The following is a 15,660-nucleotide window of genomic DNA, read 5'->3' on the forward strand; positions in this document are numbered from 1 at the left end:
CTCCTCACCACCGCATCCACTCTCGCCTTCTCTCTTTCATGCTCCAACATTGCCTGAAGCAGAGATACCAAATGACAACCTCCTCGACTCCCCCCCACTCACAATATCCCTCTGCTGTTCTTTCTCGGCAATCTGCCGTTGCTGCAGACTCTTAGTGTGCTGCATCCTCTCGTGCTAAATAAAGTATAATAATCTTAGCGGAGCGATGCTGGTGCAACGCCTGCCAATACTACCACTGTAAGCTCCTTCAACTTCTCCTCCTCCAAATCTCTTAATCGTTCTGAAGCATACCTTACCTCTACCACTCCTCCGCCTCATCCCACCCATTTCGAGCTGAGTTTCCAACAATTCCTCCTCCCTCCGCTGCTCCTGTGTCCTATACTCCATGTCAAGTAGCTGTACTGCTCTCTCTCGATTAACCTACTCCCTCCCCCTACATTCCCTGTCACTAAACTCACTCACCTTAGCCTGCTCTATCCTATCCTTCAACTGCCTCAGTTCATCACTCTCCTCACATATCCGCCTCCTCAACTGATCCTCTCTCACCGCCCTGGCCTTCCTTGCTTCCAGCTCATCTGCTGCCGCTTGTTCCATCGCCATCATCTAACAACAACACACACCTACACTCACCAAAAAAACTCCTATACATGCGAATCAAGCCGCACAAAACAGTCTACAATACCGTTTTCTTCGTCTCAACATGTGTGGCCTTCGCCAAATACTCGGCATCCGCTGCTCTCTCCCTAGCCATCTCCTCTTGCCTAAGCGGACCAATTCGACACAGTAGACATATCCATTTAACTGCTACTCTCTCTTCCACCTCCTCATGTCAACCCTCTTATCGCTCTTAGTGTGGCCCCCTACACCCAACAACAGGTCATTCGACCAACCTACTACCACCTGCCCACCTATTATGATCTGATCTTTAAGCATCCTATTCAAAGACTCATTCCTGGCCTCTGCCTCTCTGAACTTGGCCATCTCCCTCTCTCTATATCGTCGTAGCTGAGCCATTGCGCTAAGAACAACTTCGCACAATCCGGACACTTTCCAACCATGAACTTAACACGCTCAGTTATCGAGAGACAATCAGTATTTGCTTTCCTTCGCTCCTACTAATCTCTCTTCTCCCTTGAAAAGTGAAAAATCATCTACTCCTTCTCGTCAGTGGATACCCTCCATCTGATACGAGTACGGCCTACACTACAGTTATTATAACACTGACGATCTATTCACATAAGCAAACCCTTCGTTATCAACAAAGTACGAGAGGGCATAAAAAAGCCTCTGAGTGACAACCCGGAACGCCTCAGGGAGGCGACAGCAACCGTGGCAATTCATCGACAAAAACCTCTGAGACACCAAAAAACTCTAGATTTCAACCGGCAACAGCTGGCCTGCTGATCCGAGAAACAATTATGGAAGTATACATACAAACTGACATAACTAAGTATTCGAAATGATCGCATAGTCTTATGCCGAATACAATGAAGACTAGAGGCATACGATACATACAGACATACGAGGCATACAAAGACTACAAGAACATCAACTTCATCCCATAATATCGCCACTCTGTAGATGGCCAAACCGTAGTAGCAGTAGAATAAGTCCTACTGTGGTTATAATAGAAGTACTACTGAGAATCAATGTGTAAAGAAAGCATAGTCCCCAGGCACCACGAGATCAAGCAAAACTTTCAAACAATCACTACCAAAGCCTCAAAAACCATAAACATTATGCTTCGCAAGCGAGAGACCTTCGGCGGTATCTAAGACAACTGACTTTTCCATAAATCGACTCAAATTGGCATAAGCCAGGCACGCCCTCACGCACCCTACCCATGTTTCAGTGGTTTGTCGTGTTCCGGCTTGGGGATATCAGATTTAGCATTAACCTTTCCAGCTACAGTCGCTCCCCTCAAGATGGTCCTTCTTCTCGCACAGAGCTTCGAATACTCATCTATCTCAGCGATTTCGCAGGCTTGGGCGATAGAGTAATCGTCTACTCCACTGAGGTCATCCACCAACGGCGTCAATGAGTGCAGGAGATAACTCTGAAGGAGTGACGGTATGCAACAGTCATACCACACCTTTCCCACATCATTACCAATTGGCGCTCCAGGTCGATCACACTTGGAACTTCCTTCAACAAGCAGGTCTTAACGGGCACACAAGGGTACAGCACTCGGAGAGCTTTTGCTGGTTCCACATCACCCGGCATATTACCAATCAATAGCATCTGAACACATAGAGTGACCAAATACAGGTGAGGAATTCTCGACTGACCTCCAAGTGGCTATCGTTCGAGGCGAAACCGGCCTGACAGAACTTGTTGGCAAGTTGAACAACCGTCGGACACTTTTGTCTGAGACCACAACATGACCCCAGTTTACCTCTACTCAAGTGGTGCTACTTGAAACCCAATTGACGAGTCGTCTTCGGGGTGTGAACAATTCGAGCCCGCTCGAGGAGGGGTTCCAACTCGGGAGCAAAAGTAGCACAGCTCTGCTGAACCCATCCTTCAGTGCTAGAACTTAGTATTATCAAGCCGTCATCGGCTGACAACTCCAATAGAAGCTCCAACACTGATGCCGCAATACTGATGAACCGCTGAGGGAGCTCCATCTGAATGCCAAGAGTGTCTTACCGACTATGAAACTCTGCCGTACCTCCCCATCATGTTTGATGATATCCTTCGTGGGTAAAATCGTATCATCCCAGTCTAAGACAGTCAGAATACGAGAACCACCGCCTCGTTGGACGGTGTTCATCACGGAATCGTTCTTGTTTGTTGGAGTTTGCATTAAGTGACAAGAAACTAGCGCTGATCAGACCATCATTTAACAGCAACAGATGAGGACAGCCAAAAGAAGAGAAGTACAGCGACTCTACCAAGTGAAATGAGCGAAATTCTTGAACTTAGAATCAAACGAAAAATCAGAACTACAAGAATCAATTGTACAGGCCTTGACTCAAGGGCATGAACGCGTGAAACTGCCTCGCCCTGAAAATAGGTCGCGAGTTCGAACCCTGGCAACAACATTTTTACGTTTCCGCAAACCACGTTTCGGGTTAGCTTTCTCACATTTATGCTTGGGGGCGTCACTCTCGCCAGCGCTTCATGCCAAAGCATAATATGGCGTGGAGAATCTCCGTGTCTATCTAACTAGAGCATACGCTCAAATCATCTGCGCACAATTGCGGAATGAGGAAGCTCATGATGCGTGGCTCTGAATATTCGTATTCGATGCGAAAGAGCCGAGGATAGGCAATGACCATCTCTCATAGGCTGATTTGCTGCAAATTGTTGCCGGCAATCGCCGAGGAGCTCCCTCGAAAGAGGGCCTATCGCATCTTTCATACAGCGGAAGAAATCCTTCACGATTTCTGTGCTCATAGTCAGGCATGGTTGTCGACAGTTTATAGGACAGATATGTCACGCGGAGATTGTCATATCTATCCCCAATATCGGCATATCTGCCCTCGAGACTGGCATATCTGCCCCAAAAATTGGCATATCTGCCCTCAATACTGGCATATCTGTCCCCAATATTGGCATATCTGCCCTCAATACTGGCATATCTGTCCCCAATATTGGCATATCTGCCATCAATACTGGCGTATCTGTCCCCAGTATTGGCATATCTGCCCTCAATACTGGCATATCTGTCCCCAATATTGGCATATCTGCCCTCGATACTGGCGTATCTGTCCCCAGTATTGGCATATCTGCCCTCAATACTGGCATATCTGTCCCCAATATTGGCATATCTGCCCTCAATACTGGCGTATCTGTCCCCAGTGTTGGCATATCTGCCCTCAATACTGGCATATCTGTCCCCAATATTGGCATATCTGCCCTTAATACTGGCGTATCTATCCCCAGTATTGGCATATCTGCCCTCAATACTGGCATATCTGTCCCCAATATTGGCATATCTGCCCTCAATACTGGCGTATCTGTCCCCAGTATTGGCATATCTGCCCTCAATACTGGCATATCTGTCCCCAATATTGGCATATCTGCCCTCAATACTGGCGTATCTGTCCCCAGTATTGGCATATCTGCCCTCAATACTGGCATATCTGTCCCCCAATATTGGCATATCTGCCCTCAAGACGGGCATATCTGTCCTCGAGATGTGTCGGGTTTACAAGAGTGCTCGTACCGGACTCCGGTAACCGGAGCATATCTCAAGACGACGTACCCGCCCAATCCGAGGAAAGATGTGAACGACACGAAGTTACACCACTTCCGATAACAGCTCGAAGCCGTCAGATCTAGTGCCGTCCCAGATATCGCATTATGATAGATTCCTGGCATTTACCATCACTCCCATACTCAACAGCGATCGTACTTAGGTTATTCATCATATTACCGACGGAAACCAGGTAGTGTAAAACCTTGATAATCACAACGACAGATGGTTGTATTGAGGGTAGAATAAGGGTCATAGTACAACTACCTTAGAATCCTGAACATCGTCTCGACGTCCTTGGACGGGACCCGCAACATTCGTATAATGTTGAACAGGGGAGACGATGTTTGACCAATTCGGTGCTCATACCATTGCCAACAACATAAGAAACAGGAAAGCGGCGATGACACTCAGCGAAGTTATACCGCTGGAACACAGAAGCTTCGAGTATTCACCGGAGCCAATCACCGACTTTTATCGGTTTTGGCAACACCAGTGTTAGCAGCAGCTTCAGCCTCCACAGTACCGATAATGATCAGTACTCGTCTAGCAACGGAAGCTGGTTACGTTACGACATGTATGTAGTACAGTAGGGGCGTTACTGACGTAGTAGGGATAGTTAAACTCTGCAGCGAGCACACCAGTAGTAGTGGCATTAGCGCGTTGGTTACGATAAGTTGTCACCATAGCCTAGAAGAACGACAACTCGTTCAAGCAACCAACAGTCATGCCGTAACCATATTAATCAGCTATAGTCTGCTGACGACTCGAGGGAACCGTGACGGTTCAACCGCCCGTAGCAGTGATATAAACGGTCAGCAATGACCTAGAACCAAACCAGCTGCAGCAATTACAACCAGAGCCCTGAGATACAGCGGTAAAGACTAACAACTACTACCAACATATGGAGCAACTCAGACAGGGACAACAACAGGTTCATCATCATCCAGACTATCGAGTGAGTGCTTCGTTGGTAGCAGCAGTGCGCATATGAATGTTGGAGAGACAAATAGTCTGAGCTTGAGAATAGAGTGAGGGGAAGAATGAGAAGTACATCACAAGCTACTAGTATTTACGTAGCCTTCTTGGACAACACATCAACGGCAATACCATCACAAATCTGCCTCAGAGCACGCATACGCGATGCAACTAAGTGGTCATATAATGGCAGGGATGATGTTTCCGACAACGCTCACGACGAACAATGACGACAAATGACTGACTATATTTTATAAGAGTATCAGCCTGAAAGGTAAGATGGTGGTTCACCTGCCTTCCAGCGATAATAGTATGAATGAGCTAATGCTGTAAGCGATGATGAAGGTGATAACTTGATTGATAGTAAACTACAGTAGCATCCGATGCCGCGATGGTGAACACGATAACACACTCCACGTTAACTCCTAGTAGACAGTGTGCAACGCCACATCCCCAATGAAGAGGGTAAAAAGCGCCGCAATGTGGTCACCACCATCCCACCAACGAGATGGGCAACATCGCAGTACGAAAGATGCTGCACGAAGTCTAACCTTCCAAGTCAGCAGGGTCAGACTTCACAGCAGATTTCGAAGATTTACCGTCCACGCCGCCGGCCTCCGAGTCGACAGTGCTCCCCTTCGACTGCCTGGTATCCTTTTGAGCAACTCCCAGGTTAGCCGCCGCGACCCTGTTGAAGTAAGGAATGAGCGCTAGACTGCCAAGAGCACCCAGGATGCAAAAGCCGATCAAGACCATGTAGTAATAATCGTAATGAGATCCGCCCCATGTAGAAGGATCGTCGGGTTTGAAATCAGGTAACCAGGGCGAGCAGACCTGGAAGAGCACGGCCGAGAGCATAGAACCGAATGAGAAGAACAAGAGGTTTAACCCAGAAGCACATGCCTTCAATTGCCCAGGTGAGTAAGTGAAGGCGACTTCGTACGAGGTAGCGAATAGAAAACACTCACCGAGAGCAATAAGCCAGAATTGAGGGACCTGCCACCATGCTGAGATAGTGAATAAAGGCTTCGCCATCACGACATACTCTAACCCCATAGCACATAACAAGGAGCATGCACCAGCCACACAACCCAGGCAAAATCTCACCAACACTGAGGGCATCATGTTTCTCCTTTGTAGGAAGGGGAATACGAGCTGATCCAATATCAGCGAGTTAACAATAACAGCGAAGGGATCGACATTCTGGAACATTGCTGCAGGCATATCCCAACCGAAGGTGTCTGTATCCATCTTACTGGCCTGCGTCAAATAAGCAGTAGTCATTTGAGTGTAGACCATCTGGAATGGGATAACAATAGTAAACATAGGCACCAGTCGCAATAAACATCTCGTGTCCTCAATAAAGGAATCCTCAAATTTTCCACCCTTCGACTTCTTGCACTTATCGAGTGAGAACTTTGTACAGGCGACGCAGAGGACCTCCACCACTTTCAGAACTGCCGAACCCTGCGGCTTCGGCTTGACATATCTCCCCAATATACCACCCGATAGGAATACTACACAGGCGCACAAGAAGACGATTGTAATGAAGAGGAAAGCCACGAAGAAGGAGCACTCCTGCACAAGGATGGGGGAGACGATACCACCAATAATACTACCAACGTTGATAGTAGCATAGAAATAGGTGTAATACCTTGTGATAAGGCTCCTGTGGTACTCAGGATGGAATTGCTGGGCACCCATGATGTTGACACAACTCTTGATACCACCAGCACCGAGTGCAATGAGGAAGAGTAGTGCCACATCAATCATCCATTGTTCAGAGATGGACTCTACTGCTGATAGCGTCAGTAGAACCAACCCACATGCATAGATCAGTGAAAATACGACGATAGTGACGTATAGACCGAGGATAGTATCGGATAGAGCGGCCGACACTAGGGGGGTCAAGTAAATGATCGAATTGAAAATAGAAATGTAAGAGTTGGCTCCACTATCATCCATACCAGCAAACTCTTTTAGGAAGGTCTGCAAGTTGGGCGTTAGGCCGTAATATGCCAATCGTTCACACAGCTCCTGGCCCAGAATGAAGATAACGGACTTCAAAAAAGGCTGCTCGTAATAGGAATAGGTATTACCGGAGGCATCGGTCCATGACAGGGGCTTGCTGCTTTGTGGTAACGAGAACAGGGGCATCAAACAAGAAACCGAGAAACTTGAAGAATAAAAACAGCATCCTTCTGAACCCAAACTACATCTCTACAGTTAGACGCACTGTAACGACGCTGTTTGTCAGAAGACTAATTAACATGGGGCGGTAGTAATAACCTCATCCAAACCCCCAGATAGGGTCACATGGTACCATTCTCACAATTTTCATAATTCTATCTGCATTCTTTCCATAAAGGGTATCATCTGTTCCATCATACGAGATTCAGCGAAATGCGTAAGAGCGAGCAGGATCAGGAATCCGGAAATCAACAAGCACCTAATGTAAGAAAGGGTCTATTTAGGCTATTCGGACATCAATCCAGAACTACTTACTTTTCGACGAGGTCGCGCACGCAACTTTGATCGATAAACGAGTTGTCAACTACGATCCCATCCTTCGCGATGGAAGTGATTAAAGATTAATTGCATGTTGCACTGCCTTCATAGTGATCTCAGAAGCGTACCCAAAGTTTACGATGGATCCAAACGTTTTATGAAAGAGATTGTGCTATTCAGACTCATTCCACTGTCATCGGTCATCAGCCGTTAGCTTGAATACTAATAACCGTAACAATAAGTTTTCTCAAGGACACCTGAATCAATAATATGGAAGAATCCATGTGAGAATCACCATATCTTACTAAAGCTAGTCAAGCCAAACACGGTGTGGCATATCGGCCCCGAGTAGAATAGGCCTTATTGACAGCTAGATTGACTTCAGAAGATTAATTGAATTGAAGCATATCTTGGAATGGTACAGTTGCTCCACACAGAAGAATTGATTGTACTGAGACGCCTTTTGGAGGGGGCATAGCTGCCCCAAATGGAGAAACTGATTGTACTGGAGGATATCTTGGGGCGGCGTAGCTGTCCCGCTCAGAGGAAGTGATTCTAATGAGGCATATCTTGGAGTGGCAGAGCTACCCTACCCCGAGAAATTATTCATATTGAAGCATGTCTGCCGCATCCAGTCATTAACTGGCAGTTAATTGTACTAAGACTTGTCTTAGGATGGCATAGCTGCCCCACACTGAGAAATTATTCATATTGAAGCATGTCTGCCGCATCCAGTTCATTATACTAAGACTCGTCTTGGGATGGCATAGCTGCCCCGCACTGAGAAATTATTCACATTGAAGCATGTCTGCCGCATCCAGTTAATTATACTAAGACTCGCCTTGGGATGGCATAGCTGCCCCGCTTAGTTGATTTCTTGACGACACAAGCGAGATCTGACTATTGAGTCAATAGCATTGACTCCTTGTCTGTAGTGAACCACCCCAACGAAACTCAAACACAATATGTCGGAGTAGAGGATACTGACTGGATTATGACGGAGAGGAACGTTCAAGGCTATTTAAACCTTAGCTATTATTTCAGTAATAATATGAACAACGAGGCTATATCTGCTGGTTGGGACCAGGAAGGATAGAGTAGGAATCATATAGAGTGATTTGGACATGCCAGTCCCGCACAGCAGCAGCAATCGCTGTGAGTACCATAACAAGAGAACATCTGTTTCACACTGACGATGAAGTGGTAGGCGCATATTGTTGTGCAAACGAACGACCTGAATCAGCAGCAACAGCTGTTGGGGTAACATCAGTGTGCCTTGTATACGCTATGTACAGGTAGACCAACACGAAGACCACTGGTATGACGAATATCCAACCATAAGGTTCCGGAATGTTGATCTGATAGCCTGTAGTATTACTGAACAAGGCGGCTCCACCACCAACAACCAAGGTAGCATCATAAGCTAAACCAAATGCAACAATGGCCGTGTATAGTACAACCTTCGACAGTCGACTATGCAGTGTATTCATCGCATACATTTTATAGGCCACATTAGCAATCAAAGGAGTTCGGCACCCAAGCATGATCGTCAGTATAAGCATATCTCGTAAAGGCCTCCACCATTCTGTGACAGGATGGAGACCATCTGCGGACAAAGAGAAGGCCAATCCTGGTATCCCATAGGCAATGAAGGGTGCTACTACTATATAAACACCTCGTTTGCTCAACGTCCATATCGGCATTTGAGTAGCAGCTATTTCCGCCCAATGAGCTCGGAGATTCCCTTCGAATTGAGCCTCTGAGCCATACCACTTGGCAATGCTCTCCCTTATGAATGCACGATCTTCCTGTAAAGTACACTGGGCACTAGCCACGGTGAAGTTATTGATCTGGGCCTGTAAGTTGGCCTTCGCTGGTACAAATATGAAGCAAACAATAGTACTAATAATGATTGTAACTACAGCTTCCAGAGAAAGATAAAGGATTAAAGGTGTAAAGGACTCGATCTGTTTGCTCACTGCCGAGAGATCAATTGAAGTCATGGTCACCAGGATCGCAGCCTCACACAGTGCCACTAGAGTACTGAATTTAGTCTGAATAATAGAGATGAAAGTCACTCTTCCTGGCTCGTGAGTTCTAAGAAAACTCGCCAGCTCGAAGACACACCAGAGCCTCGAGAAGTAATCGGTCGACCACAGTATGACGAGACCATCCGATCTGCTCAGGAAGGAGCTGATATGATGGATTCCGATATTCTTCAACTCTATATCAGTCTGAGAGATGCAGCACTTGTCTAGAAAGACTACCTGATCCTTCCGGAACAACCGTGGGAAGATGTAGCCAAAAGCGACCCCGAAACAAACAACCATAAGCCCTCCTATCTCAACATAGAAGGCTACGAACTCCCTACGACTTGGCAGGAAGTACACCATAATGGAAAGAGAGATAGACAGTATGAGTAGAGCTATATACGCGATGTAGATGTAATATGCAGTGACCAGTGATAGATGCTTCCAGAACGCATTAGCGGCCCAGGAGTGACTGATAAAGAGATCCAAGTGGCTGACAGGGTGGGACAGGTTGTAGGTCGAACTAGTGCCTTTTGAGCCCCGAAATATCAACCACCGGGCAGCCACATCAGACAGTGGTACTCCACGTAGAGCATCGTCACCAACTTGCTGATGTATCGGAGGAAGAGCTTTGACTCGATTGGTGGAGTGATGATGGTAGTAGCGGCCTGTCTCCTCGTCCTCCTCTATCTCTAGGACCCGATCTAGGTCCGTTAATCCTAGGCCACCCATTGAGGATGATTAGGACTTCCGTGAGAGCAAAGATTACACAGCGTAGCGAAACTGATAGAAAAATCGGTACAAGAGTGCCCCGAGTAATCACAGCGAGTGAGCGGCGATGAACGAATCTGAGGGCCAACACGACAATTCTTATAGAGAGAAACTACACTATGAACATGTAACATCAGCCACGCCCTCTCCTCCAATCTCCACGATAGGTTACTGAGACCATCAGATGAGGTATATGAGCAATCCCATATATCTCATCTGATGGTCTCAATGCCCATTGGGCATCCATGGGGTGATACCACGTTCGGCCTCCTAATACTACCTCACACAGGGTGGATGTATCGACGAAATGGGGAGGAAATACATGACCAAAAGTGGCGAGAGCAACTCACACATGAAGTCTAACAAACAAACATGAGGTTGTATTATAGCAAATCAGAGGGACTCCCTTTACATCATCACTTGAGATGACCTGTGCTGGAAGCACAGTGCGGGAAGCATCTCCGAGAAGTTTGATTTTGATTGGCCACAAACCCCTCTAGACTCTAGAGTCTAGAGGCTAGTGATAGTGGCAAATTATACGACAGACGAGCTGCAAAAACGATAAAGCGTGGATGAGATCATCCCAGCTGAGAGAGAAACCCCAAAGGAGATATCTCACGGAGGCTACGGCATCACACTGATCATCCATCGTGTAATGTCAATCGATCAATATGGCGAGCGCGAGTGACGGCGTTCCGCCGTACACTACTGGCAACCAGATGGTGAATCACTATCGGTGATGCTTCCATAAAGGCAAGGATCAACAGTTGGCATGAGACTCATGAGAGGGTCTAGATTAGACTCTCTATATTTTACAGGAATCTATTTCGCGAAACTGTCCCAATTTAGTGAATATAGAAATCACATTCGCAAATAATGACGACAATGTCATCACCAAGAGCGTCGATTTCGGCTTCTAAACTGTCTTTGCTCTCGGGAACTGTTTTTGGGATCGTTTGGGAGCTCGACGACGCTTCCTTTAAGGTTCATGAAAGCAATGAGTGCGGACTTTACATTCTGCCAGTGACAAACTAGGCTACATTTTCCCCGAGGAATCCTAGCGGTGGATGATTATGCGCGCAGCGCGAAGGATTCGTTTACGCGTTATCACACAATTTTAGCAGCACTCAGACGCCTCCCGTGTGGGAAGCTTTTCATTATATGAGTCACACTGTGGGAAAATATGCACACGGTCAACTACATATGTTGGTGACAATATGAAAATTCTGAGAAAATTGTTGGAAATTATTACCGCTTCTTGCCCACTTCTACCCGAGTTTGTATGTGGCGTTCTATAACAAGTAATATGCTTCAACCATTGCATGTGACTATCATTGCTACCATCAACGGCTAATCGACTGTTGGAACTGTGGGAATTCTGAATGATCAGACAGACAGGTGAGGTCCGAGTAAGAGGTAGCATGGGTTTACTATAGCATAACACTATTGTGCGTAATCACTACCCGCGACGGATACAGTGATAGCAGTGCTCGCTCGGACCTTATGATTGAAGACGCATTGATGCGGTGGTCTGTTGTCATATGCAACGAAGTGTGCGTTTAACTGTATAGACCGTATGGAGTGGCGTTGTGGAGTTAGTGACCAAGTATTGCGTAATCGATCGGGGGAGGGGCACTCGAGTGCGATACACCACGTTGCGGAGGGGAGGAAGGTTTCTATTTTTTTCATCCACCAGAATACGCAGTAAATAGATGCAGTACCTGGTTTACCATTTTCCCCTTGCATATATTCTTCTCGGTGATGTTGTCCTAGCACAGTACCAATCGGTTGTAGGGTTGTAGTGTTGATTATATTGCTGTTTTTAGTAGTGCTTACATGCATCCTTTTTCCCTGAGTGGTTGAGGACGTACGAGACTACGTCATCAGCTGCATAAGGACGTCTGTGGTGAGTTGAACAGACAGGCATTTGGACGTCTGCTACGGGGAAGCAAGGTACTAGGCTTGGATGAAGCATGGGGGGGGTGGTTATTGTGAAAATAGTTCGGGCTTTCACGGGCCTGTCTATAGGGAGTTTAATCTCAGTGGTTGCCGTGTGTGGCACAGATGCATTGCAGATCATTATGATCGCTATACTGATGAGACAGTCCTGGTTTGTATAGGTCTCCTTCGTGGGCAAGCTGAGTGTCGATATGTGGTGGGGTTACAGGAAACTGTGTTTGCATTTGTGGAGATGGATGAGCTTCGGCAGGTGTTGGTCTTTGGGCCTTATCACCATATTGTCTATGGACCTCGCTGTTGTCCAACTCCGTTGAAGAGTGATGCCCAGAAAAGGAAGGGGAGGAGACTGCTTCCTATCGTTCCTCCAATGCAGTAGTGGAGGACTCATTTTATTGCAGAAGGGTGGGAAGTCTACGCAGAATGTTCATTTTCGGTAACCATTTAAAGTTGACTTGCATGAAGCCGAAATTTTGCTTATAGATTGGAACTAAGAGAGTAATATAAGGGGAGCTTTGTTTCCAGCGAAAGGCATGCGAGGCTCGTTGAGGGTATCACTATTCTGGGCTTGGGGAAAAATGGAATCATTTCAGGCAAGGAAATTATACTGCTTTGAACACATGTACTACTTTTTGATCGATCAGTTGCCATGTGTAGATTGCACTTCGTAGTATTAGTATATTGATAACAGGTCAGGAAGCCTCAGATAGTTTCTCGGAACTTCGCGCATTATGACATGTACATATTTTGGGTTTTTATATTCTTCTAGATGGATGCCCAACCCGAATGAATTAACGCATATTAGTGAGAATTTTGAGATTCTATTTCCGTTCTATGTTGAGTTGGGATTCTGTAGAGTATTGGGAAAGTTTGGTTTAGTGTCGACATGTCTGTCACTCCTCTAGTGGAGAAGCCTTCAGAGGCAGCAGTATCGTCCAAGGCGCTGAATAAGCAGACGTTACGGCGCAGGTATAGGGAGGTTCGGGATGGCATCGATCAGACGATCGATTTGATACCTGCTCATCAATACCTTCAAACCGTCACATTCGGTGACTCCCCGTTGACGGTACAGGAAGCTGGCCACCATGGAAGGCAGCTAGATCCTCGCTATGTGAAGGGAACTACTAGAGTGTTGGAGGAAGTGCTCAGTAAGCGGAAGGCTGAGCAGGATAAGGCTTCTGGGGCTAAAAAGAATGCTAAGAAGAAGAAGGCTAGTAATAGAGGGGAGCGTAACGTTGAGGTACTCGCCGTACAGACGGAAAAAAACATAGATTCTGAATCGCCACGTTTTGTTACATACCCTCGTGTGAAAATCTACTACCCGGTGTAGTTTGTCTCACCATTTCGTATTAATAAGACACCGGTGTGTAACGTCAACCTCAGTGATATTCATCTTCAGAGGTTACTCGCCCTGTCTCCGGTGCGGAACTTCGGGAGAAGCTTCATGCTAAGATCGAGGCTTTGAAGTAGGAGTGATGTTGGGGTAGTGTTGTTGGGGGTAGAGTGTACTCCTTAGGAGGGCTAGGGAATCACAGAAGGAGTGGAAGAAGGCTGCGAAGGAAACAGAGGAGGAGGAGGTAGTAGTAGTAGTAATTCTCAGTTATAGACTTTACACGGTGGTGATGGCAATAGTCGGCCTCGAAGTTGACTAATGATGTGTTCCTTAATCGTTATTCGAATTCAATCGTGTTTGAATTTTAAATTCGAGTTGTATAGGAGTTAGCAGACTATCAGTAGATGTGTAGAAGTTCTATGTACATGTTAATTTTGATAACAAGAAGCATTTCACGAGTCGCGTACTGTTTCCCTTAGGGTGAGAACGCTGCTGATGCTAAGAGGCTCCGAAGAGCTAAGCAGAAGGCGGCAGCAGCGGAGCGAAAGAAGAAGGCTAAGAATGGTGGGAAGAAGAAGGCTGAGATGAAGGCTGCGGCAGCGGCTAGGAGGAAGGAGAGGGAGGAGGAGGAAGACGCTGAGAAGACTAATGTGAAGGAGGACCTCGACTTCAGCTCCTTCAACTTCAAGAAGAGGGCAGCTGATGGTACGAATGTTGTAGAGACAGTTGTGTTTAGTAGTTGAGCGAGTTAGCCGTTTGTTTGTCTATCGGTAGATCCTGGGTTCAAATCGATGTAAGGGTGTTTTTGTTCTCTTCAGTCGAGGAGCACAAGGAGAAGAGGGTATCCAAGCGACAGCGTTTAGAAAAGGAAATACACGAAGCTGAGAAGGAGCAGCAGCAGATTGCCCAGGCCTCCTCTGCTGAGGAGAGGGTGAAGCTAAGTCAAGATAAGGCCATTGAAAGGGTAGTAATCGTTATTAAATGACGTAGTTGAGTAATGTAAATCCGAGTTGTTATGATACAGTGTTGGAAAAGATTCCCGTTTTCCTCAGTCGAGGTTGGGAGTTCGCTCACTATCTATAGTAGTTTGGGTAGAAGTGTACGAAAGTCAGCAAGAATTTGCTCGAAATTTGCTCATATTGTCACCAACACATGAAGTTGACCATGTGCATATTTTCCCTTACTGTTACGACATGTATAAATTTCCCGGTCGGAACGAGGCTTTTAGATGTGGAATGGAGTTCTGGTGACAGTTTGATCGAAGCTGTGATAAGCCACTTGTGTTGATGTAGGCTATGAAGAGGGCTGCTGGGGAGAAGGTTCATGATGATGTCCATAAGTTGAGGAAAGCTCATAAGGCTATTGATAAGAAAAAGAATAAATCCCGAGAGGAGTGGTAGGAATGATGCTCTGAATGATCAATGATGAAGATATGTAGGGCTGCAAGGAGTAGAGAAGTGAAGGAGAAGCAGGCGGCGGCTCAGGCTAAGCGGAAAGAGAATATACAGAAGTACCGAGGGAAAAATGCTAAGAAGTCGCTGATGGCGGAGAAGAAGCCGGCGGAAGGTAACGGTGGTGGGGATCGAACTTGTGCGGGGCGAGATGATGTTGGTTTTGATACATGCGCTAGACAACTTTTTTGTCAGGCCAGATGACTGCTGAGGGAAGTGCCTAGCTACGTATGATACCAAGTTGACCGGATATATTGTCGGCCTCCGCCGTTCGCATTTATCTTCCTCGTCCTTCTCGTTTCTTCGTTTCTGTGTTCACCATTATCATCAGCAGACGTCGGGTGCTGCTGATGATATTACGTCCAACAACACTGTACGTCTACTACTATCGAAAGCTTGTATTAGCTAATGTCTATATTTCTCTATACATGA

At 46.4% G+C, this 15,660-nt stretch overlaps 5 protein-coding genes across 5 annotated transcripts in view; 2 read left to right on the forward strand and 3 right to left on the reverse strand.

Moving 5' to 3' along the window:
* The window catches only part of Pmar_PMAR020525 (myosin heavy chain, putative), a gene marked incomplete at both ends in the record, with an annotated part of 3,767 nt that extends 961 nt beyond the window's left edge, over positions 1 to 2,806 (reverse strand). The window contains 13 exons of the mRNA XM_002775498.1: positions 9 to 53; positions 103 to 174; positions 234 to 280; positions 324 to 420; positions 463 to 603; positions 683 to 761; positions 809 to 860; positions 909 to 1,018; positions 1,842 to 2,056; positions 2,110 to 2,241; positions 2,289 to 2,367; positions 2,416 to 2,627; positions 2,672 to 2,806. Of these exons, the coding sequence (XP_002775544.1) occupies positions 9 to 53; positions 103 to 174; positions 234 to 280; positions 324 to 420; positions 463 to 603; positions 683 to 761; positions 809 to 860; positions 909 to 1,018; positions 1,842 to 2,056; positions 2,110 to 2,241; positions 2,289 to 2,367; positions 2,416 to 2,627; positions 2,672 to 2,806 (1,416 nt within the window). The remainder of the gene's footprint in view (positions 1 to 8; positions 54 to 102; positions 175 to 233; positions 281 to 323; positions 421 to 462; positions 604 to 682; positions 762 to 808; positions 861 to 908; positions 1,019 to 1,841; positions 2,057 to 2,109; positions 2,242 to 2,288; positions 2,368 to 2,415; positions 2,628 to 2,671) is intronic.
* Positions 2,807 to 3,273: 467 nt separating this feature from the next.
* Positions 3,274 to 4,264, forward strand: Pmar_PMAR020526 (conserved hypothetical protein; the record flags this gene model as incomplete). The annotated part of the gene is made up of 2 exons (XM_002775499.1): positions 3,274 to 3,400; positions 3,429 to 4,264. The coding sequence occupies 2 exons, from the start codon at positions 3,274 to 3,276 to the stop codon at positions 4,262 to 4,264; spliced, it is 963 nt and encodes a 320-aa protein (XP_002775545.1).
* Positions 4,265 to 5,725: 1,461 nt separating this feature from the next.
* On the reverse strand, positions 5,726 to 7,351 carry Pmar_PMAR020527 (conserved hypothetical protein; the record flags this gene model as incomplete). Its single annotated transcript, XM_002775500.1, has 1 exon — positions 5,726 to 7,351. Exon 1 carries the CDS (start codon positions 7,334 to 7,336, stop codon positions 5,726 to 5,728), a length of 1,611 nt encoding a protein of 536 aa, XP_002775546.1. The 5' UTR covers positions 7,337 to 7,351.
* Positions 7,352 to 8,743: 1,392 nt separating this feature from the next.
* Pmar_PMAR020528 (hypothetical protein) lies at positions 8,744 to 10,495 on the reverse strand. The gene has a single exon (XM_002775501.1). The coding sequence runs from the start codon at positions 10,447 to 10,449 to the stop codon at positions 8,872 to 8,874; it is 1,578 nt and encodes a 525-aa protein (XP_002775547.1). The 5' UTR covers positions 10,450 to 10,495; the 3' UTR covers positions 8,744 to 8,871.
* Positions 10,496 to 13,322: 2,827 nt separating this feature from the next.
* Positions 13,323 to 15,617, forward strand: Pmar_PMAR020529 (Surfeit locus protein, putative). The gene is made up of 8 exons (XM_002775502.1): positions 13,323 to 13,658; positions 13,844 to 13,910; positions 13,961 to 14,021; positions 14,257 to 14,482; positions 14,596 to 14,741; positions 15,070 to 15,173; positions 15,216 to 15,343; positions 15,424 to 15,617. Exons 1-8 carry the CDS (start codon positions 13,331 to 13,333, stop codon positions 15,450 to 15,452), a joined length of 1,089 nt encoding a protein of 362 aa, XP_002775548.1. The 5' UTR covers positions 13,323 to 13,330; the 3' UTR covers positions 15,453 to 15,617.
* Positions 15,618 to 15,660: the final 43 nt, after the last annotated feature.

Source organism: Perkinsus marinus (genome assembly GCF_000006405.1).
Source record: "Perkinsus marinus ATCC 50983 genomic scaffold scf_1104296955874, whole genome shotgun sequence".
Taxonomy (NCBI): Eukaryota; Perkinsozoa; order Perkinsida; family Perkinsidae; genus Perkinsus; species Perkinsus marinus.

Excerpts from the sequence above, each read along its gene's own strand:
- Pmar_PMAR020528 (XM_002775501.1), bottom strand. The coding sequence starts at position 10,449 with ATGGGTGGCCTAGGATTAACGGACCTAGATCGGGTCCTAGAGATAGAG.
- Pmar_PMAR020529 (XM_002775502.1), top strand. The coding sequence starts at position 13,331 with ATGTCTGTCACTCCTCTAGTGGAGAAGCCTTCAGAGGCAGCAGTATCG. Across the intron at positions 13,659-13,843 it reads TGCTAAGAAGAAGAAGGCTA|AGGTTACTCGCCCTGTCTCC; the intron begins GTAATAGAGGGG and ends ATTCATCTTCAG. Across the intron at positions 13,911-13,960 it reads GCTAAGATCGAGGCTTTGAA|GAGGGCTAGGGAATCACAGA; the intron begins GTAGGAGTGATG and ends TGTACTCCTTAG.